We start from the raw sequence: 24886 nt of genomic DNA on the forward strand, positions 1-24886 counted from the left end.
TCAGTTTTCTTCCACCCCACCTTAGAAAGGGGTTGTTCTTTTCACATGTTTTGTAGCTACTGAATGAACACCCAGGCTCACGGTGGCCTCAATTTATTGGTGCTGGGCCAGCCAAGCCTTTCTTGAATGCTCCTCCGCCATTATTGGTTTTCCAACTGCGCCACACTGAAATCCTGTCTTTTTCATGGCATCCAGACTCTGCTAAAGAGCGTTTGTGGAACATCCATATTCCATACATTCCTATGTTTCAGAAATAATGGCACGAGAAAAGTTGGAGAAAATCAGCAAAGCGGACAAATCTTTGATGTGCCATTAATGAAGGACAGAACAGCAGTGATATTGGATCACTACTGGGCCTGTGGATCCAGAGCTTATATGAAGCTGCCCAGAGATTAGGAAGGACTGTGTTCTATAGTTATTGTCCATGTTCCAGCGTTGGTGATTCCTAAGAGTGATTTGAACATTGGGGAGTTTCCAAAAGCTGATGCGCACCTGAGGAGGAAGAGATCTGTTGAGCTCCTGAATAGAATGAAGAGGGAGAACTATTTCTCAGCTAAGATGATAGAAGCCTTTGATGCCATTCCATACGAATTTCGTAAAAAAATGTTAAGGGTCTTCCAGAATGCGGCCTTGCCCCCATCGGAGATACCTAGAGGCAATACCCTGGGTAATAAACCCAATAAACATAAGATGTGAAACGTGGACCTCGGCAAAACATACTCCTCGAGAGCGTCATGAACCCTCAAGTAGAGAAAAAGCCTCTTTGACACATAAGACATCTACCTTACCTTAGAAGTTCAAAACTGCGTCGACGACTTCGTTGAAGGAGAAATTACTGACGCCTCGTGCCCCTTAGATGCCGTTCGCACCCGAGGCATCGCAGTCTTTTCCGAGAACGTCGAGACCTGGGTCGACCCCATCGGCGACATCGAAGATAATACTGAATCCCTCAACTACATTGAGGCCAATCCCCAGTACATTGACGCCTTTCACAATTACATCGAGACCTATGACGTCTACCTCGACGATTTCAAGTTTTTCTCAGCCAGTGATGACAAATATAGCCCCCTCATCACTTGAGAAAAGCTTCACACCTCTTCCATGCTCTGATTATTTCAGGGCATTATCTTCGATATATGAGGAGGGGAAAGACTCAGATTCAGAATGGCCCTTTGGTCTACAACCCACAAGACCTTCTCTACCAGAAGAATTTATACCAGAAGAGGTCAGGCTAAAGGATCTGCAAGCAAGAGTCCTAACAGACGGACATTGGCATTGATACCTCTCCTGAGGTAGACTTCAGTAAACCAGAGCCTGGTGACCATGCAGAAGGAAATTATAGGTTACTTATGAACAGGGTAATGGAGTACATGGGGTGGACGAGACCCACACCCACACCCACATTTGACTAAGATGACCTAATGGACATTTTAGATAAGGGGCCTCAAGAGGACCCTATAGTTCCCTTTTATACAGCCTTGCAGAAAAAAGTGACCACAAATTGGGAGGGACTGGAAGTAATTCCTGCAGTCAGTAAAAAACTCTCTGCCAAATATAGGACATCGGCTACAGACCCTCCTTATTTATCTAAACACCCCGACTCCAGAGAGTCTAGTAGTCCAAGCTGCAACTTCATCAGGCAGACAATCAGCATACCTCACAATCCTGCAGGCTCGTGATGACAAAAGATTTGACGCCATGACCAAGAAGGTCTTCTCGGCATGCAGCATGGCTCTTAAGACTGCTAACGCCACATGCACGCTGGCAAGATTCAGCCACAACCTTTTGGGAGTGTGCTTCAATGGCGGCTGATCACCTCCCAGAAGGCGAGGAGAGAGATGGTTTCTTGAGCATTATCAAGGATGGGAGGGGTGCGATGTGAGTCCCTCCAAACCGGTCTCGACTCTGTTGACAGCATCAGCAGAGCCATAGCGGCTAGTACCACAATCTGCAGATTTACGTGGTTGCGGAAATCTGACTTTGCTCCTGATGTGCAATCCAGACTTCTGAATATGCCCTGTGACGGCACCTAGCTATTTGGTAAAAAAGCTAATGACAGTTTGGAAAAGTTGCAAACTTCCAAAGCAGCGGCCAAATCTCTTGGAGCTGCAATTGGACAAACTCCAAACCGACCCACAGGTACGCCCTAGAGGGGTAGGTCCTTTCGCTTTTACTCCAGTTTTCGGAAAAGGCAGAGGACAGCCAGCTGAAAGGGGCCAGAGACGACTCATCCGTGGTAGACAGGGCAAAGGTACCAAGTCCGCATCCACAGGTGCTGCCTTGCCTTCAGCATCTGCTTCGGCTGCCCCAAAACTCCTTTGAGGTCTTACTACACAATACACCAGTAGGAGGCAGGTTAACTCAACATCTGACAGAATGGCAGGCTATTACTTCAGATGCTTGGGCACTGGAAACAGTTGCCCAAGGTTACTCCTGCCTTTCCTAAACACTCCTCAGTCATCCACCGGGGTACAACTCTTTGATATTTCCAGTCCCACTCCTTATGCAGGAGATTCTGGACCTGCCAGAGAAAGGTGCTATAGAACCGGTACCTGTACAAGAGAAGAACAAGGGTTGGTACTCCCATATTTCCTAATTCCGAGAAAGGGCGGAAGAATGAGACCCATCTTGGACTTACGAGAATTGATCAAATTCCTCAGGAAAGACAAGTTCAATGTTGTGTCTTGACTGTCGTGTAGCCGAAGAGTCCTCTGTCCACAAGTGCCGCACAGAGAGAATCAAAGTCACTCTCTGTGCCGCCTTTGAGGCCTCAGGTGGGAGATGTTCTTTCCGGAACTGCGGTACTCGTGGAACCCCGAACCACTGTAAAGGAAACACCGGTTAAGTGTCAAGCCAAAACAGTATCAACAACCAATCAACAAGTAAGTGGAACGGTCTTACCAAAAGGTGTCTGTGGAGTGGCGGTTTAACCTATGGGAAGGTTCCGAGACCCAGCAAAGCTGTTCTTCCAGAGTGTAAGTATCCCAGCAAGGTTGCAAATGCCAGGCCCACCTGATGCCAGCATCCGCACAAGAAGGGCAGAACGTAGAAGGAGTCCGTGAAGCAGTCCGTGGTCGTAATAATGATCCAAAAGCAAGTACCAAAGCCAAGGGTTCCCCAAATTACACCGAACTGGGGCATTGAGATGAGATCGAAACTCAGGGTCTCCCTGTGTATAGCCTGTGTGGTCAAGAGCATCGGGGCGGTCTGCTGTCTGATTGGTCCGGAAACCAGAGCAGTCCCATCCACTGCCTGTACTGGTTCCGGCCGGGTTTTGGCTAGCAGAGGTAGGTTCAGGGTTTGGGCCAGTGTGATGTCCATATAATTACCTGTAGCCCCGGAATCTATAATAATCGTAACTGGGTGTGAGATGTCAGGTGTGGGTTGTAGAATGGCCTGCACATATATGGGTCTGATGTGGCCGAAAGCAAACGCAGGGTTCGGGGTATGACAGGGAGCGCTCAACCCGGTCCCAGAGTCTAGGGTCGAGCACTCTGAAAACCCGATGGTTTTAGCTTGGGGCGACGAGGACACTCCTTCACGTAATGGCCAGGTAGACCACAATAATAGCAAGCATTGTCCACCCTCCTACGTTCCCTTTCTATGGGTGTGATCGGGCTCCTGATGCCCCCGATTTGCATGGGTTCGGAACTGGTGTTTGAGGGGGCCGAGGTAGAAGGAGATGGGACGGTGGTGTGCAGGAGACCGGCCTCAGCCCTACGTTCAGAACGTCTAGCGTCCAATTGCAGAGTAAAATCGACTAGATCATGGTAAGAGGTCGGTAATGAGGGAACAACCGCAATGGCATCCTTCATGGCGTTGTTTAAGCCGCGATAATACACAACGGCTTTTTTGGATTCAGGCCAGGAAGTCTCGGCCGCAAGCTGATTAAACTTAGTAATGTATTCGATCAAAGACCCCCTACCCTGCCCCAGGTCCAGGAGTTCCAGGTCTCGGGACTGGACCTTATGGCGCGTATCGAACTCTCGTGACATCTCAGTGACTAACAAATCAAAGTCGTAAAGGGCTGGGTTGTTGTTTTCTAGGCGTGGATTGGCCCAGGCATCAGCAGTGCCTGCTAAATGAGAAAGAGTAAAAGCTGCCTTAGAGGTGGAGTCTGGAAAAGCCATGGGTTTACACAAAAAATGCAATTTGCATTGATTCAAGAAGGTTCTAAACTTGCCGGGATCCCCATGATACCTCTCAGGGGCAGCCAAAGGAAAAGGAGAGGGCAGTACTACGGGGACGGGGTTAGGAAGGGGTGGAACGGGAGGTTGGACGGGTGAGGGGCCTGGTGGGGTATCCCCAAACTCAGCATCCGAGGGTAGAGGATGTCTAGCACTCTGGATGGTATCCAAGCGTTGGTGAATGGCTGTATTAGCTGCGGCCATGTCTGCACGTAACACGGTTATGGCCTGAACCATAGTGGTCAAGGGGTCATCCGCAGCTCCATCCATAGCTACACGACAGGATGGCTTCACAGTCTGTTGTGTCTTGACTGTCGTGTAGCCGAAGAGTCCTCTGTCCACAAGTGCCGCACAGAGAGAATCAAAGTCACTCTCTGTGCCGCCTTTGAGGCCACAGGTGGGAGATGTTCTTTCCGGAACTGCGGTGCTCGTGGAACCCCGAACCACTGTAAAGGAAACACCGGTTAAGTGTCAAGCCAAAACAGTATCAACAACCAATCAACAAGTAAGTGGAACGGTCTTACCAAAAGGTGTCTGTGGAGTGGCGGTTTAACCTATGGGAAGGTTCCGAGACCCAGCAAAGCTGTTCTTCCAGAGTGTAAGTATCCCAGCAAGGTTGCAAATGCCAGGCCCACCTGATGCCAGAATCCGCACAAGAAGGGCGGAACGTAGAAGGAGTCTGTGAAGCAGTCTGTGGTCGTAATAATGATCCAAAAGCAAGTACCAAAGCCAAGGGTTATCCGTTGCCAGTCCGTGAAACAAATCAGAGGTCAAGATCCAAAAGGTGTGAAACAAAAGGTATGTAGCGCCGTACAGGAATCTGGAGAAACAGCTGTGAAGCACCGAAGCCCCGCAACAGAGCCATTTAAATACTGGCGCTGCTAATTCCTCCCAGTCACATGACCCGCGAGCGCATCACGTGAGTGTAGTCCAGAAACACGTGAGCGGAAGGCGGCGGTCATGTGACGCGGAAGAAGTCGGTCTAGCAGCCGCCACGGAAGACGCCAGGGAGGTAGACGTCTCCACGTGCAAAGAGCATGCCGACCCAAGCTTTGTGGCAGTCGGCGCCGTGGCAACTGGGGCGAAGAGACAACCTGTGAGTCCCGGAACCGGGCAAGAGGGCGAGGGGTGTTCGGGGCACGGGGATGAGGAATGGGACCCCCAGAGGGAGTGGAGTGCGTGACATTCAAGATGGTAACCCTTTCTAGTATCCTTCAAGCCCTGAAAGTTCAGGATTGGTTGGTATCTCTGGACCTTCAGGATGCTTACTTTCATGTGTCAATCCATCTCAAACACAGAAAGTACCTGAGGTTCGCCATTGGCAGCTCTCACTATCAATTTCGGGTTCTGCCATTTGGGCTAACCTCCGCCCGAGGGTTTTCACCGAGCTAATGGCGGTTGTGGCAGCAAGTCTCAGAGGGAGGGATTCATATCTACCCCTACTTGGACGACTGGTTGATCAGAGCATTGTCCCCGGAACAAGCTGGAGATCATCTGGATTATGTTTGCCACTTCCTCCACAAGCTGGGCTTCTTGCTCAACTTCAAGATCTCCCATAAGATACATCACAGAAATGCCAGTTTATTGGAGCAGTCCTGAACACATCCCTAGGAAAAGCCTTGCCACCAGTGGTGAGGGCTCAAGATATTCTACAGATGGTGACCAAATTTCAAAATGCCCAGCATCTGCCGGCCTTTGACTTTTTTGAGGTTGCTCGGCCTCATGGCATCCTGCGTTTTTCTAGTGCCAGAGACTCGTCTGAGAATTAGATCTATCCAGTGGGCTCTAAGGGCCCAATGGAAGCAATTCTCAGGAAACATTTCCTACAAATTCCGAACAGAGTTGCACGAGACCTTCAGTGGTGGGCCTGTCGGGAGAACATCTTGAAAGGAGAACTGTATGGCTGGAGATAACAGTAGTGACGGACGCCTCACTCGCAGGGTGGGGAGCCCATGCCAACGATTTGACCATCAGCGGTCGTTGGTCTCCATCGGAGTCCAAACAACACATCAACCTATTGGAGCTGAGAGCAATCAGGCTAGCACTGAAAGCTTTCCTGCTATCAGTACATGGAAAAAAAATGTTCTGATAATTACGGACAACACAGTGGCCATGCACTACCTCAACAAAATAGGAGGCGTAGGGTCACTGCCACTGTGCAGAGAAGCAACGCAGCTCTGGTTCTGGGCAATTCAAGAAGGAATTTCTCTATCGGCAGTAGAAGAACTCGGCGGCGGCTGCTCTGGGCAGGCAGACCACAGTCTCTCACGAGTGGGAACTAGCTCAGGAAGTCCTTCAAGAGATCTTTGCCCTTTGGGGAACCCCTTGGGTGAATCTGTTTGAAACGAGTCTCAACAGGAAATGTGAACGGTACTGCTCCAGGGAATTTCCCGCGAGAGGAGCTCTAGGAGATCAGTTTGTGGTAGACTGGGAGTTTCCGCTTCTATACGCATTTCCTCCAGTCCTCGTCATTCCTGCTGTAATAAGGAGGTTGAAAAGATTCTGGAAAACCATGATTCTAATTGCCCTGGACTGGGCCAGGAGAACGTGGTACCCGGATCTTCTAGACATGTCCATCTGTCCTCTGATTCATCTTGCACAAAGAGAGGATCTTCTCTCACAAGAGGAAGGTCAGGTTCTCCATCCGGATATCAGAACCCTCAACCTTCACGCATGGTTTCTGAAAGCCTGAGATACAAAGATTGGGACCTCCCGGATGATGTAATGGAGGGGTTGCTTTCAGCCAGAAGGCCAGCAACCAAATCACTATACCGCTGGCATTGGAACAAATTCTGTAACTGGTGTAGAGATAAGAATATTGACCCTTTTTCATGCAACACACCCGATAGTATTATCTTTCCTACTGCACTTAGCAACTTTAGGGCTACAAGTCAGCATAATTAAGGGTTATCTCACCGCGCTATCAATTTTCAAACGCACAGCTAAGGAACCCTCATATTTTAAGATGCCTTTAGTCATTCAATTTCTGAAAGATTTGATTAATGTCTACCCTCCAACTCCTTATCAAGTTCCCCTGTGGGACTTAAATCTAGTTCTAAAATGTCTAATGGGCACTCCCTTTGAACTCCTCCATTCCTGCCCATTAAGATTTCTCACTCTCAAAACTGTTTTCCTAGTGGCTATAACTTCTGCCAGAAGAGTGAGCGAACTACAAGCTTTATCTTGCAAAGCTCCACATACTATATTCCACAAGGATAAAGTAGTTCTTCAAGTGAAGCCTAATTTCCTCCCAAAGGTTGTCAGAATTTCATATTATTCAGAAGATAACTTTACCTTCATTCTACCCTCCTCCTCATGCGGGGAAAGAGGAGGAAAGGTTGCACAGACTTGATCCAGAACATGCTGTGAGCTTCTACATCAGCAGGCTTGCAAGACTTAGGCAAACAGACCAATTGTTTGTGGGGTATGCAGGACATAAACTAGGCCTAGCCATCACCAAACAAACCATCTCAAGATGGATAATTTTAACTATGATGCTATACATTGACAGGAAAAGACCCCCCCCCCCCCTCAACATCTCAGGGCTCATTCAACCAGGGGTATCGCAGCTTTGTCAGCTCTCCAGAGGGGAGTTCCAATAAAAGACATCTGTGCAGCTGCCACATAGTTGTCTGCACGTACCTTTACCAGATTCTATAGTATAAACTCCTCCACTAGCAAAGAAACTAAATTTGGAAAAGCTGTATTGCACGCTGTGCACACTTAAACCATACTAATTTTTACTCTCGCCTCCTGTACACATTACTGCTTTGGGAGTCTATCAAAGATAACAAATACGTGGGAGGACACAATCCATTCGAAGAACAAGTTACTTACCAACTGTAACATTCTTTCGACTGGATGTTCCTCCCACGTATTCCTTATCGCCCCTCCCATCCTTCCCTGCATTAAAACTTCCCTTTTAGTTGCAGCCTGCGCTCCCTCAGCGTTAGTAACCATCTCATCCTGGACAAACCTAACACTTCAAAACGGAACTGAGCAACGGATGCTGCACGTGACTATTTATACCTATGATGACATCAGCATCGATACAGAGGCCTCCGAGGTACATCGATGTGCAGCGCCCCCTCTACTGAAAAATAAATTCCTAGGCCAGCAGAATGGAAATGGATATATCCAAGATAAGGAATATGTGGGAGGAACATTCAGTCGAAAGAACGTTATTGTTGGTAAGTAACTTGTTCATCTGCAACCGGCCTCCTCTGTCTTCAACCCACAACAAAAGCTTTGCCAGCTTTGGCCATAAAGGTTTACACAGTCGTTCCTTGTTTTCTACAGCTGATTTGGGCGATCCCTGTGTTGAATGTGCTTTGCATATAACCACACCTTCTTCCCATCCGTCTGAAGAAAGCACTGTTCCCCAGATCTGTATCTGGCCTCCTTCTTTACATCTTTGAAGTTCTTCATCAGTTCTTCCTTGACAATTTAGTCTTCTGTTTATTTCCCATTTAATTGCTCCTCCCTTCATGCTGGGCTATTCATATCTTTTCATATGATTTCTGGTGTGTGCTCTCACTCTTTCCTTTATATCTTGCACATATCATCTTCATCTGGTGCTGACCATTCTGTTACCCATATCAGACATGCTGTTCGGCCCTGGAATTGACCTTTTGTAAGGCAGAGTGCAAGGTGAGTCGGGCAGTGTGCCGTCTGCACATCTATTTCAATGGCTATGAATATCTTAGACTTTCCCATAGTATAAGGCAGGAGTGCACATACATAGCAAACCTCCTCTGAAGGTTCTCATTCCCACTTCTTTCATGTGTTGATACCACATATTGTTCCCCAAATGTGCTGTGCTGTCAAGATAATTATTTAACTTATCTTGTATACCTCTTTCTTTGTCTTTCTCTAAGAATCTGTATCTGGTATTCAGTAAGAATATCTATAAGAGTCCTTCCTGCATAACGCTTTCTGGGGATGACTGCCACAGAAATAGGTTCCTCTACGTGAGCTACTGGAGTAGGGACAATCACATAGGGCCTTGGTTTTCGTAGAACTGCAATATCTGTTACTTCCTTTTGTGCAGGAAGAAACAAGGGAACCACTGCTCTCTTTGGTCCAACATAATGAACAGTATGTATTGTGAGAAACAAAAGAATAATGATGAATATGATGCATGCATATATTATACACCAGTACATCAGTTTCCAACAGCAGTGATTTCTTGCACATCGCTGAGCTCTCGTTGTCTGCTATATTATTATGGCCTCTCCAGCATAGACTTTCAAATCTCCCAGGTGTATCCAAGCACGTCTCCCTAGGACCTTAACGGCTGATGGAGTAATGTCCGCCACTATGAAAGACCCGTTCAATTCGGGCTCGTGCCACTTTTGTGTAAAATTTGTAATTAACATTTTATCTCCAGCAAAAAGTCTTGGTACACGTAATTCTTCAGGTGCAGTTGCTGTATGGTCTTCATCTGTGTTCTGAAACACACACCGTCCGCTTGACTTGATCTGAAATTACAGAGATACTTGCGGTCATACATGTAAAGTATGCATGTATCTCATCTCCCAACAGTTCTGCGGTTGTCTGGGCATCACTCCTAGTCCTCAATGGAGGAGTTAGAGGCGTTCTCATTCTCCTCCCTGTAACTAGTTTGTGGGGTGTGAGGTGGTGGTCAGAGTCTGGCTGATTCCTTAATGCATATAATGCAAGGGGCAGGCAATGCAGCCATCCCTTTTTCAGCATTACTTTCAACTTAGCTATCCTCTCTTTGAGCAGACCCTTCAGCCTCTTACATACCCGTTCACTCGCGGGTGATAAGCAGAAGAAAACCTATGTTTTATGCTGATCAATAAGCAAATTTGCTCAAACAACTCGTTCACAAAATGGGGGCCATTAGCTGAACTCAACACCTCATATTCCTCATCTAGGAAATACTTCTCGCTCTAAGAACTTCACCGCGCAAGTGGCGTCCGGTGTGTGCATGGACCCGCCTCGATCAACCTAGAGAAGGGGCACATCACCACTATCAAATACCTATATCCTTTACAGACCTGCAGCATATCAACATGGTCGCTATGTAAATGCTGAAAAGGACCATTTGGTCGAGGAATAACTCCTTTAACTGTTTGCAGCGTGTTCCCAGCAGGAACCTTTTGACATATGCTTCGCAATTGTTGTTGCGAGGTTCTCCCTAGTGACATGCGCAGGGTAGTGTAGCTGTTCTAACGCCACATTTAATAAGGTTACAGGCATCACTGGTTTACCAGTGCTGTCTTGTTGTCACAATGCCTCAGAAGCGGATAAAGAACACCCCCTTCGTGTCCACAGGTCTTTCTCGTACTGTGGGCTCCACCTTGAACTTCTATCAGTTGCGTTTGCGATAAATGGTTAAAGCTTTCATTCACAATCATCATCACAACCATTCTCTTTCACATCCGGCGTATCAAAACTCATTATGTTGGGTGACTAGGCAGCTCTTTTTGACACTTCGTCTGCAGCTTGGTTTCCGTGTGAAATAGTCTGTTCTCTTAGTGTGCGCTACACACGTAACTATCGCGATGGCTACAGGGAGTTGTAGTGCTTTAATAGGTCTGTCCAATAATGTGCTGTGTTGCACTGGAGTGCTTTCCGCCCGGAGGTAGCCCCTGCTTTTCCAGCATACTAGCCCTGCGTGCATGGTTGATGTCACGTAGACGGAGTCACTGTACACTGTTATTTCCTGGCCTGCGTGTTTCTCGAGCACGACAATCCACGCCACTAATTCTGAAGCCTGTGCTGAAAAGTGAGACAGTAGTCTTGCACTTGACATTACTTCAAATTCCACGTTAGCCCTGCGCTTTACCACAGCGCCACTTGAATGACTTTCTCCATTGGTTTGATCAATCCTAGAAGAACCATAAATAAAGAGAATCTCCCCATCTGCTAGAGCATTTTCCTTCACTCTTGGGATCTCGTCATAGAATTCTTCGTAATTCGAGCAATCATTTGCCTGCTCGTCCTCTGCCAGTGGTTCAGCTACAAACGTGGTGGTGTTCACCGTCTTACATCTGACTATTTTAATCACTGGATTCGAAATAACCACCTCATAAGCAGAAGCTCTTTGCGATGTCAGTGTACCCTTAGGTTTCTCCGAAACAGCAAATGAAGCATGTTCAACAAATAAAGTCATGGAACACCCGATTACTATGCTGACGGACTTCTCAATGGAGAACGCAGTTGCTGCCAACGATTGTTCGCAAGGGAAGTGACCTCTGTTTACTGGGTCCAAAATCCCACTGTAATATGCTAAGTACTGCCGTCATTACAGTTCCATTTGTGTGCGAAAATAAAAAAGAATTTCTCCGAATAATTAGGAATCCCTAAAACTGGAACTGTGCAAATTGCCTTTTTCCTCAGTCCTTTAAATTTTTTTCCTGATTCACTTGGGCCTTTTTGAAGGCCTGTAACAAGAGCCTCGTGTATGAACTATAATCGAATACCCATGCTCTGACATAATTGCACAATCCTAAAAATTGTTTTTCAAAATTGCCTTCGCCCTTTCAGGTATAAATTTCTTGCCTTCATGCGAGATTAACTGTCCTATATATAACACTTCTTTTAGCAATACTGCAAAAGAATTTTTTTTTGTCCACCTTTTATCCCTTCTCTGCAAGAATAGTCATTAGCTGAACTGAGTCACGTCTGCCCTCTTCTTCTGATGTGCCGCAGACCAAAATATCATCTACGTATTGCAACGCGACACTTGGCAAATCAATATTGCTTAGGTCCATCTGCAGGACCCTATTCAAAATCGATGGTGACTTGCAATACCCTTGAGGTAATTTTGTACTTTTCATCTTAGTCCGACGGACTGTAAAATTATGTTAATCTTGGGAATCTTTATGCAACGGGATTGAGAAAAATGCATTTTTCAAGTCAATCACAGTAAAGTATTGCGCCTCAACCGGGATACTACATAGGATCGTCGCCGGATTAGGAACTAAAGAAAACTCTGCCTCTACAATCTGATTAATTGGTCTCATATCTTGAATTAAATGCCACGCCCCCCTGCTAGATTTTTTTGATAGGGTACACTGCGGTATTGCATGGTGACTCTGTCACTAAGATGGCCTGATCCATCATGGCCAATATTGTCTTAGGAATACCCTTGGCGGCCTTTCAAGACATGGGATACTGCCTTGCTTGAGGTAAAATTGCTACTGGCTTCAATTTGATCTTAACTTCTCCAACCCCCTTTAACAGGCCAAGTCATAGGGGCCCGTAGTCCATAAAGAAACTGGCACTTTTGCCATATCTTCACCAAAGAATGGCGGACGTTGCCGTACTATCATTTTCTGTTGAACCTCGCGTCTTTCTGTCCTGATCCAATATATCATTCTCATCTTGAACACTAGTTCGTCAACTGACAGGTCATCTTTGAACATAGCCTCGTCAGTGACGTCAGTCAATCTGTAACCTCCCTCAATAGCAATCGCTGTTCTCCATGGCATGCCTCAATCCCAGCCTTCAAGCATGGCCAATTCTCCTCGCACTACAGCTGCTTGTAATTCCAAGGGAAAAACGTGTCCCCCCTCTTCGTCCATAGGTATCTGTGGCCTGAACAGAAATTCATCAGGTATTCTCATAATCTTGCCCACTAAACCGGGTGTCCATGTTAACAAAATGCATACCCCATAGTGAAACACTTCTGGTTCTAACGGCATCTCTCGTATGGCTATTTGTCCTGTAAATGCCATGATAAATTCTCCCACGTTTAAATAACATATTCCCGGCGTTGAACACATTATACCTTCATCAGTGAAGGAAATCGTCATGTTTAACTTTGTCATTAAATATCTGCCCAATATATTACCTGGTGTCTGTCTTGAATACAATAACGGAACAGTCCTATCACATTTTCCTAGAGAGACTGGCAATTTCTCAGTAGAAGGAACTATACTTGTAGCTCCCGAGAACCCTTGAGCATTCATGGCATTACCCGATAATGAAAATTTTCCCTCCAGTATACATGAGCGATTTGCACCTGTCTACTAAAAAAGAAAAGGATTTGCCTCCTATGGTAACATCAACCCTCTGTTCCTCTTGAGGATTTGGCATCACCGATAGTTCTGAACACATCATGTCACCAAGTGAGCTGTCTCATTGTGGGTACATACTTATTCCTGTGCCCGTGAAAGGATTCCCAACCTTGACAGTGACACCCCTTACTCTAGGAGTCAGTAACTGTCCTGTGTTTGCGTTCTGCAGTATCTGCATGGGTGCGTGCTGTGACTGCCCTTGTTTAAGATTCATTAGTGCTTGCTGTGGTTGCAAGGCCTATTGCATTCTCAGTGCTTGTGCTTGATACACTGTCTGATTTTGGGCAAACCCGTACCTACTTTGTAGGCTATATGATGGAGGATAAGTGGTCTCCCCTCTTGAGAATTCCCCATTCTATATAGCTAGCGTTTTTCCGCCTGTCATTTTCTCTAACTCATAGATCCATTTTCCGGCACCCGAGGTTAATCTTGGGAGCTTACACCTTAAATTATCCTTATCCTTCTAGGGCCACGGAATATACTGTGGTCTGGCCCCTCCTTTTTCAAACAAGGGGAACTGCGAAACCCAAAATGGCAATCGTCTCCCATCGTCTGCCTGTTCATAGCAGGGACAATGGATCCTGACCGCCTTCTTCCTGGTAATGACCTTATGCTGTTTATATAGGGTGGCAAACCCCCCTGCCCCCTCACTAAGAGGTCGCCTTTCGGTCGATCTGGCCGTGACAGAGGCTCTGGCGTCCTTGGTTTAGGTAGGTTCAGATCCGACCACCTCACCTCCTTATCTGTCTGGGAACACCCTTCGGGACCACATGCTCCAGCACCCTCCTCCCCTTGGAAGGTTTCCCTTTCTTTGTCTGACATATCCTGTCCCCAACTAGTGTGGCTTCCCTCTTTCTCGCCTCTGTTTAGAGTCAGCCTGTCCAAAGACGAAGCTCTCTGCTCGAAGCTGAACAGGCCCCCCTCTTTGCCTCTCGACTGAGCACATTCAAATCAATCGTCTTTCCCTTTATTTCTCAATACACTTTTTGTCCTAAGCCTTCTTGGTTCTGTCTCCGATAGCTCCTATATCAAAATGATCTTCTAAATCTACTCTACAGGGTCCTGGCATTGGTTCTTATGCCGGGAAGAACTCCTCTGTCCTCCCATGCACGACTGGACCAGGTTCCATTAGCTCTTTTTCCATGCGATTAATGTTGTGTGCCCTTTGCCTTCTTTCGTTCCATTTCCTCGTCAAATTTTCTTAGTTTCTTTGCTTCCTCCCTAACCCTTTCCTCTTCCTGTCCCTTCACTTCTCTTCTCTCGTTTGCCCTTTGTTTTTATCCTTTTATCTCACAATTTCTTTTCTTCCTCTTCTTCTCTTCTTTTTTCTACCCTGTCTCGTTCTTATATTGCTCTTTGCTTATTGTCATATTTTCTTTGCTCTTCTGCCCTTTCCTCCTCTCTCAACTCTTGGTCCTGATATAGTTGTTCCCGCCTTTGTCTACTCTTTCTTTTAGCCTCATCTTTCAATCTTTTCCCTCATTCTGTCTTTATCTTGCTCATCCTGATCTTCCCTTTGCCATACTTCCTCAATGCTCTTTCCATCAAGTTTGAACAATATCTGACCACCCATCTATTCGTTCTGTATGAGCGCTACCTCGTCAGCTTTATCTTTTTCGCCTTTCCAGCTCTTTATTTCTCTTTCTATATCCAAAGTCATACCTGGTCGTTCGCTTTTCTCTTTGTCCTGTGGGACTTTAGAGATCACATCCCTTTCTGGAGTCTTTTTTGGACTCTCGTCGCTGCTATACGCAGGCGGCTCATCTATCGGATTACTGTACCCTGTCGCTGCCTTAAAATCTCAATGGATATAATCCTTCATCTTTCGTACTATTAGTCAATTAAATAATCATATTTCAGCCTTCTACCGCAGTCTACTACTGTTCGTTCTTCAATATATCATAATTTCTTTACCACATACGAAACATAAAACAGACTGACTGATTGGCCGGCCTCAACATGAATCTCCACCAACGCTCCTTGTGGCTATTCTCGCCCCTTCTTGGTAACTGAAGTCGCACTCTTGTGTGATTGGCCCAAGTGGTGAGCCGGCACTTAGCATGTTTGATTGACAGCTAGGCTGAGTGAATGGGGGTATGCTGCATAAAAGCAGGGCTTTGGAGACTGGAACTTCAGAAGTCGCCACAAGACCTGAGAATCCGACGAGGGAGAAGCTGAGCCGACCTACCACGACGACACCACCGGTGGAGCCCTGCGGAACCGACTCACCACTTCCCGACGACAGAGAAGATCTCCCGGCTGGAGAGGCTTCTTCCCCTGACTGGTGGGCACAACCAGTTTACCTTCTTTGTTCGCACCCCAGACCGGTTTGTGGTCGAACTGCCCCTGACAAGCACCCCGGCGGCCGGATAGCCACTCACCACTGAACCGCGAATCAACGGACCGCTCCTTGTACCTGAGAAACTCTGCGGCTGGTTTCTTCCCTGGCAGCGCAACAGTCTCCTGTCTTCCTCCCCGACGAGATCCTCTCTTCCCCCAGACGAAGCACCGACTTGCATCCGCTGCCAGGAACAACTGCCCCCGCTGGAGTGTTCTCACCGTGTCCGCCAGGCCTCCCTTTCTAAAGATTGCTACAAGGTAATAATAACCCCTTAACCTTCTGGACCGGGCTGGCCGCCTTGACCCTCTAACTGGTCCCTCTCTTTGATCCAACTCCTTTTTGAACCGTTACAAGACTTTTGTGCACTGCAACCGTGTGACCTTGGACACATTTCGTTTGGATCCTCTTAAGCGGATCCGGCCTACTGACTCTGAATTCCTAGTGTTACTTTGCCTTCCTCCCTTGTTGTGTTCGTGAAAAAGTGTTGGGATCTGTTTCAATTGATTCTCTGCTTTTCTCTCCCTTTTAAAACGAATTATTAGAGTGCCATCTACGTTAAGCGCTCACCGCTGTCTGAAAATAAGTGGGGCTTTACTTAAGACTTGTCTAATATTCTTTTAAGGGAGTGTATATCTTTTAGTGACCGTGTTTTTGAATTGCTTACTATTAGTGCCTGTGTGTTTTTCTAGATGTGGTTTTAAATAAATAATTATATCTCTTTTACACCAAGCCCTGGTCAGTGTTTACTTGTTCTATTGTGTTCTCTTGACCTATTGTGAATACTCTGTATACTGTCTAACTCTTCTTGAGGGAATTCTGACTGCTCAGCCACACCTACCAAGTGAATCTGTGTGGTACAGACTGCTACCAAGTGGGTTTACTGCCAAACACCTGTAGTCCTAAATCTTTTGCAGTGGTCCCAGAGGGAACTGCACAGGTTTCTGCCTAACACCCACCCCCAACCAAACACTCTGCCCCATGGCCCCCTCACCCCCAACCAAACACTATGCCCCATGGCTCCCACCCCCAACCAAACACTTTGCCCCATGGCCCTCTCTCCCCCAACCAAACACTATGCCCCATGGCCCCCTCACCCTCAACCAAACACTATGCCACATGGCCCCCTCACCCTCAACCAAACACTATGCCCTATGGCCCCCTCACCCCAAACCAAACACTCCCCCATGCCTATGTCCCCCACCCCCAACCAAACACTATGACCCATGGCTCCCTCACGCCCAACCAAACGCTATGCCCCATTTCCCTCACCCCCAACCAAACACTATGCCCCATGTCCCTCACCCCCAACCAAACACTATGCCCCATGGCTCCCACCCCCAACCAAACACTATGCCCCATGACCCCCTCATCCCCAACCAAACACTATGCCCCATGTCCCTCACCCCCAACCAAACACTATGCCCCAAACACACTCTCAAGCATGCACCCATACAGACCCGAACCCCCCCAGCCCCTAACTCAGCACACACACTCTCAAGCATGCACCCATACAGACCCGAACCCCCCACCCCTCCAACTCGGCGCACACACACTCTCAGGCATGCACCCATACAGAACCAAACCCCCCCACCCCCAACTCAGCACACACACTCTCAAGCATGCACCCATACAGACCCGAACCTCCCCACCCCCCAACTCAGCACACACACTCTCAAGCATGCACCCATACAGACCCGAACCACCCCAGCCCCCAACTCAGCGCACACACACTCTTAAGCATGCACCCATGCACACCCGAACCCCCCACCCCCCAACTCAGCACACACATTCTCAAGCATGCACCCATACAGACCCAAACCCCCCACTCCCATCTCAACATACACAACACAAACACTCAAAAACAAACATTCATACACATCCGACAAGCCCCCACCCCCATCTCAACGTACACGACACAAACACTCAAAACAAACATTCATACACATCCGAGACCCCCCCAGCCCCCCCAACTCAACATACACAACACAAACACTCAAAAACAAACATTCATACACATCCGACACCCCCCATCTCAACATACACAACACAAACATTCAAAAACAAACATTCATGCACATCTGACACCCCCTCCACACCCCCATCTAAACATACACAACACACTCAAAAACAAACATTCATACACATCCGACAAACCCCCACCCCATCTCAATTTACACAACACAAACATTCAAAAACAAACATTCATACACATCCGACAGCCTCCCAACCCCCCATCTCAACATACACAACACAAACATACAGCAGAACAGACCCGACACAGAAACACAAACAAACAGACCACTTACCGGACGTGCTGAAAGACAGGTAAGCTGGAACGCTGGCGAGGTGAGTGGTACTACGGCTGGCGTGGCCAGCAAGGCTGAAATGCCTTCCGGCATCAAGCATTATTGGCCACGCCAGCCGTAGTGCTGGCCCTCCATCGGTGCAGCACACACTCACTATGTGGCTCGTAGGAGCGACGTGGTGCGTGTGTGCTGAGCCAATGAGGGCCACTGTTTTGTCCGGCCTGGAAAACAACAAAGACTTTCCTAATGGAGGGCGGCGATGCTGCTTGCGGGCTGCACTCCATTAGGAAAGTGTTTGTGCCTCGCGGGCCGGACAAAACAGCATGGCGGGCCGCAACTGGCCCGCGGGCCGTATGTTGTGCACCCATGGCTTAGATGGAACATCTAAGTATATGTTCCATACTTGACAGGGATAGTGATTGGATCTGTAACATCAGGTGGGCAACTAAGCCCTCCTTTAGTACATGTTATCTACAACGTCACAAATGACACAACGTTTTATTGATTATACAAATGATAGGGCTCTGTTACGTGGCCCTCTCTAATTGGTATGCAATACCCCTCTGTAATCCAGACATGCTAGCAGCATGCAGGCTGGTACCCCAGGTGCTCGTGGGCTGGTCTTGACCATAGCTTCCCACCCAATTAGTCTTACATCCATCATCACTCTTGCAGTATGCCAGTCAATTAAGCTTTGAACTTGGTCTTGTAAATGTTCTCTGTACCTGAGCATAAAAGGGAGTATAGGCATAGTTTGTCTCTTGGTTTTGGTGTAGCTCGACCCAATGTCTATTTTCATCTGACCATGTGACTGAAGACCGTGTTTCAGAGCTTTTTGCTATATTAAATACTATTAAATGATGAACTTCTGACGTCTTCAGTGTTCTTCCACCACAACTTAGACAGGGGTTTGTATTTTTCACACATTTTGTAGCTACTGAATGAACACCCAGGCTCACGGTGGCCTCGACTTCTTGGTGCTGGGCCAGCCAAGCCTTTCTTGGATTCTCCTCTGCCGTTAGCTGTTTTCCAACTGCGCCACACTGAAATCCTGTCTTTTTCACAGGGTCCAGACTCTGCTAAAGTGCATTTGTGCAACATCCATATTCCACTTATGTATATACGTTGGCGCATCGCTGCAATCTATTCTCTCCGTAGCCAGCCATAAGATTACTTTGTCTACTTGCGTTACTGCGTCTGTACAATTGTAAAATGGCTTTGCATTTTCTTCATCGTTTCTGTAGCATGAGCATCTTCATCTCGAGCCCGAAATGATGCTCATCTTTAACACCTCCTCTTCAGATTCTATAGAGTGCCTATGTTCTTCAGCCACTTGCCTCTTTTCTGGGTGTGTCAGCCCTGCTTTGCATGACGTGACCAGCCTTCTTTTTCACACATCTTCCGGGATTTCGTTGAAATGGCCATCTTATATTCGTGAATGCATATATGGGTTCCTTAATGGATACCTTATTTCCATGATTTTCTGCGGTACAGGCATCGTCACTGGTACTGCACGTGTGTCAACTTCCGATCCCCAACATATAGGCAACATGGGGGCGCGGCTTTTGGTGGGGGTACTTGGCTTCTTCTCTACACAGACATCAACGTATGGCCAAAGTACAAAAAGAAGGCATTATATCTGATTCAATTAGTGGCCCTTCTAGTGGTAGCGCAGAATTGGAAATCCAAAGACTCACCTCACATAAGAGATTGGTACAATAAACTTTGGAACTTTGGCTCCCTAGAATGGGTTACCTATGCAATTCAAGGGGGGAACCCCAAATTCTCTACTGAATGGGGCACGATTTTGGACTTCCTCCACGGAGACCACACTGAAAAATATGGCCCTCAACATTTCAGAATACTAGACATACTATAAGATCCATCGTGCCCTTAAAGCTTATCCGTGTATGGGGGAGGTAGGGGGTAGGGGAGGTATGTGGTTGTTCATCCGTGAAAAGTTGTTTAAACCTGCTTATTACTCTACTGTTCAACATTTTGTTATTTATGATTCAAAAACCCAATAAGGACAATTTAAAAAAATGTAATAAACTTGTGCATCAGAAGGTGTCCTGATGTCACTAAAGGTGCATGCTACGTATCATGCTCTAAGCAAACATACATTCCTGTTTCTATTGTTGTGCAGTAGCTGATCCTCAGAGAGCAAACGCTTGATCTGTCAGGCATAAAAAGAAATTGAAAGGTTACCATGTCACTGAGCATTAGAATTGAAGGTTGCTCCATGCTTCATAAACAAATATGTTTTGGTAACCGTGATAATCTAACTTAGATTATTCTAAGCATATAACTGAATGTAGAATTCAGTCATAGACATCCCATTTATGCAAAATGACAAAAAGCTGTTGTGATGTGCTATTGGATGGAATTGCATTGCTGCTGCTACATGCTCATTTGCTATTTTTTTTGTTTTCCCAGGTGAACCCGGTCTATGAAAAGTACCTGAGACCGCTTTTCCAAAGCACTGCATCAAAACTATGAAGTTATGAGATTGGTTTTTGGATAAAGAAACACCTGTTGGAAGATTCAGCACTTTTAGTCTGCTGTAAACATACCATAAATAGAAGCAGTTATGCCTAAAAGCCACAATTTACTATAAATATGATTTGTGTTAATAAATCTTACTGTCATGAGTTGCCAACTAAATCATGTGCATGCATTACATGTAATCCCTTTGTCTAAATTAAAGAAAGATATGGTGTCGATGGACAATACTGGCTAAAACGATTTTGATAAAAGTAACAAGGACTCATGTACTGTGTTGTGGGAAAGATATTGGGACCATAAACTAATCCTCAACTTTTTAGAACCAAAATCAGCATAACTATCCTTTTGTGAAAATAATGAACATTGTATTGTTCAAACTACAGCAAAATTAAACGGCTACTGTAAGTTCATATTTGGTGCTAATAAAGAATATGTTTTTTACCAATAACAGATGGCAATGATAGGTGGATGAGCGATCACGTAGAATCAAAATGGAGGGGTGATCTGAAAGTTAAACACTTGGGTGGCAGCAGTTTCGGTGTAGTATTTTTAATACGAGAACACACTGATGGGATCAGATAGTGAGTGTTCACTGAAGCAATGGACAATGAGATTAACAGTTCCCTTAAGGATATTTGAGTGGTAGACTAGAAGCGGGACCGGTCTGTAGAATGAGAGATTGCTGGGCTCTGCTGTGGGTATTTGTTTAAGGTAGGTATGTCTGTGGCAATTTTATAGCAGGCTTTGAAATAGTGAGTATTAAGTAGCATTGACTCATGCATGCTCCTTGATGAATTGGGGGTACTAATGTATCAATTGAATGGAGGTAAATCAAAAATGGGGTAGAGAGGACAACGAAGGAACTGAAGGGTATACAGGGCAAAGTATGAGGATGTGGAAGGCAAGAGGGTGGTGAGGGCAAGGAGACAGTCTTTGTAAACTGCAATCAGAAAAGGCAAGGGAGCTTTGCATCAGCAACTTAGATGGAGACCCATTGTTGCCCTCAATGTTGAGATGGATGAGTAAGAGGGCATGAAGCAGTGGGAGAGCTAGTTTTAGTCACTGCGATATTGAAGCCAATGCAGCATTGAGCTCAGTGAAAGTGAGTTTGAGCGTGAGCACATGGAAGAACAATCTTGGACAAGATAGGGGTCCGTGCAGTCAGGCTTGCGTTTTCTTTTCATGATGTATTAGGGCGTGTGTAGCAAGAATGGAGGCTGAACAGAGCTAGTGAAGTGGATGAGTAAGTGAATGGTCAGAGGAACATAGTCAACAGTGAGCAGAGAGGTTAAGAGTGGAGGATGGGGGGGCGTGGCTAACTGGCCATGGAATAGGACGTGCTGCGTGAGGAGCTCCTGATGATCCAACTCTATTTTTGCCAAATCTACCTACTAAAACTGCAACGAGCGCCTAGAACTTTAAGGGTCAGGTGTCGGAAGCTGCAAGATACGTGAAGCTCACTGGAAAAACTCATAGCCCCCGAGAATCGTGAGATATACATGGTTTTGTCGGTGCGATTGTGGGGCTGCTGCAACACCAAGATGGCGGCTAACAAAGGAAAGGCCTTCGAGGGGAAATGAAACTGATTCCCTGGACCTGCGGGACACGGCTGCGGTACATGCCTGGAGAAGCAACACAATTGGGTGATATGGTGAAGTGGTCGAACCCATGAAAGCGCCCGGCCTGATATATGCGAATGGAGCCTCGGCGATCTGACCGTAAGAGGGGATGACATTGGATGCTTGGGTGACGAGGCCTGTGGAAGTTGCATGGGGAGTGCAAAGCCATAGCCCATCCACAAGACAATCCGATGTGCCATCTCTAATGTGCGTTTGGCGACCTGAATGCCTGACCATTGCCGGACCGTGGACGGTGCGACAACAACACTAAAGCAAAGGCACACAGGAGCAGCGAGAAAGCGCCATGTCAGCTAAAGGGTTGAGAGCTAAGACCAAGCAACCCACGATGGAGACTTTCACGAGAACGCAACAGACCCCCTCAACATCTGTGCAGGGCGCGATCGAGACCCCCGCGGAGGATGCCCCCGAAGGGGAGAAGCACCAGATCCTTGAAGCTATAACGGGGCTAAGCGCCAAATGGGACTCGGCCATGGCGGAGCTACGCACAGCTCTGGAGAATAAGATCGATGCCGTAGGCACAGAACTCACCCTGCTTCGCCAAGATGTTAGGGCACTTGCAGAAAGGACCAGCGGTTTGGAAAGTGGGGTGAAGATTAATACAGATGTTAGCACGAGTAATGCGAAGGAGATCCATGTCTTAAAACAACAGGTCGCTAACTTGGAAAATCGGAAGGAAGAGCGAGGAGAAACATTCGCGTGGTTGGCCTTCCGGAGGGAGAAGAAGGCCAAGATCCCACAAACTATGTTGAAAACATGATCCTGCAAGAGATCGTAGCTGGTAATCTCTCGCAGGGATTTACGGTGGAGATGGCGCACCGCGCCCTGATGAGGAAGCCCCGGCCGGGGGCCCCACCAAGACCGATCATCGCGAAGATCCTAAACTACAAAGATAGGGAGAAGATCCTCGAATACTTTCGTAAGGGCGGCACGATCAAGAGAGCATCCACTAACATCACAGCGTATCCGGACTACACGATGCTGGTACAGAGGCAGAGGTACAGCTATGTAGCCGTCAAAAGGAGGCTGAGGGCAGCAGGAATCAGATATATGCTTCTGTACCCGGCACGGTTGAAAGTGCTACATATGAACAAAGCGCTCTTTTTCGATGCCCCCGAGGATGTCGTCACATGGTTGGACCTGCAGGGCTGCCCGGAACAAGAAGCAGATCGGGATCGGCAGGATCACACCACATGAAAATCCAGTAAGGAAAAGGACCCTGATTGTATGAAGAAGCTGTGCCTAACTGAACTTTTTACACGATCCGAGCCAGGTGCTCGATTCAGACTAGAATATAACTGTAATCGGTAACGGTTTGGCAATCGATTGTGTAATGTTTTTTTTGGGAGGAGCAACAGAACGCGGACGACCTACCCCAATAGACTATTAGTTTCAGCGGCCATTAGGGCGGCTATATCCTACTGAGCCCTGAGTAGCGGCTAACGCTCGGCAGGGCTAGATGTGGGGATGCCTGAGATCCAGGAATGGAGCTGGGCAACTGTTGGGGAGGTTACTGAGGGGGGAGGGGCGGGAGGGCAGAAAGTTGGGGGATGGGGAGTTGAGTGTGTGTGTGGTTATGGGGAGCATAAGTTTTGAGTTGAGCCTATTTGGGAGAACCAGCTTGCGGCACACGCGGTGCATGAAGGGACATGATCTATGGGGAATTTGGTGGGTGCTTATTAACGACCTATGGGGGACCTCAAGATAATAACGTGGAACGTCAGGGGCCTTAACAGCTACCTGAAAAGGAACAAGATCATGATGTATCTGAAAAGGCAGAAAATAGATATTGCATTACTACAAGAAACGTATTTGACGCGGGAGAAGTTGGACCTAGTCAAGAGAAAGTGGAAAGGGACCGTAGTGGGCTCGCCATACTCTGCATATGCCCGGGGGGTGCTAATCTGGGTGGCATCGCATGTCCCATTCAAACTGACACAGGAGGTGGTGGAAACGGATGGAAGGATGGCTATATTGCGAGGGCTGGTAGAGGGCAGGGAGGTATGCATAGTAAACACGTATGCCCCCAACCAAAACACAGCAGCATATTTCAGAGCCCTGAGTGCCAATCTTAGTGTGTGTATGGGGGGCGCGGTGATCTGGGGAGGGGACTTCAATTGTGTGTTGGATCTGGCGGTGGACAGGTCAGATGACAGGGTAAATAAGCCTAGCCCAGCGGCGAGAGCGTTGCGGACGCTGCTAAGGGATTTTGGTTTCACAGATGCGTGGAGGATGAAACACCCCACTGAGAGGCAATACTCACACTATTCGTCCCCGCACCAACTGCACACTAGGCTCGATTATGTCTTTGTTACAGCAGATGTGATGGCCGAGATTACCCAAACCGAATACAAGGCCAGGGTCCTCTCGGATCATTCGCCCTTGACCTTTGGTTGGCAATATTGCCCCCCGAGGGCGAAAATCCCTACATGGCGCCTCCGGGCGGAGGCCCTCAAAGACCCGATCTTTAGAGAAGATATAAGAGAGGAGATTGCCAACTTTTTTGTAGAAAATACTGGGAGTGTTGACTCTGCGGGCACACTATGGGAAGCTTTTAAGGTGGTGATGCGGGGGCGGCCATTGCTAAGTCAAGAGGGTTACAGAGTGGGGTTTTGGCCGACCTACAGAGGGCGGAAACTGAGCTGGAAACAACTCTGAAGAGCGAAGAGGTAGACACGGAGCAGGTACTCCAACTACAGCAACAATGCGCAGGGCACTGGGAAAGACTCTGCAATCTTAATTATAAAAAATATGTCGAGAGGCAGCACGCAGGGGGAGACAAGACGGGCCGCCTTTTGGCCTGGCTATACAAAAGCGAGACCCCTAAATCCCCGATTAGGACCATTATTAGGGAGGACGG

General features: G+C 47.3%; 1 protein-coding gene across 1 annotated transcript in view; it reads left to right on the forward strand.

Moving 5' to 3' along the window:
* The window catches only part of ACOX2 (acyl-CoA oxidase 2), a 1177957-nt gene extending 1157120 nt beyond the window's left edge, over positions 1 to 20837 (forward strand). Inside the window, exon 14 of the mRNA XM_069643758.1 lies at positions 20321 to 20837. Coding sequence (XP_069499859.1) covers positions 20321 to 20383 — 63 coding nt within the window. The 3' untranslated portion in view covers positions 20384 to 20837. The remainder of the gene's footprint in view (positions 1 to 20320) is intronic.
* Positions 20838 to 24886: the final 4049 nt, after the last annotated feature.

The sequence above is a fragment of the Ambystoma mexicanum genome, chromosome 2p, assembly GCF_040938575.1.
Source record: "Ambystoma mexicanum isolate Mex_15411 chromosome 2p, UKY_AmexF1_1, whole genome shotgun sequence".
In the NCBI taxonomy this organism is placed as follows: domain Eukaryota; kingdom Metazoa; phylum Chordata; class Amphibia; order Caudata; family Ambystomatidae; genus Ambystoma; species Ambystoma mexicanum.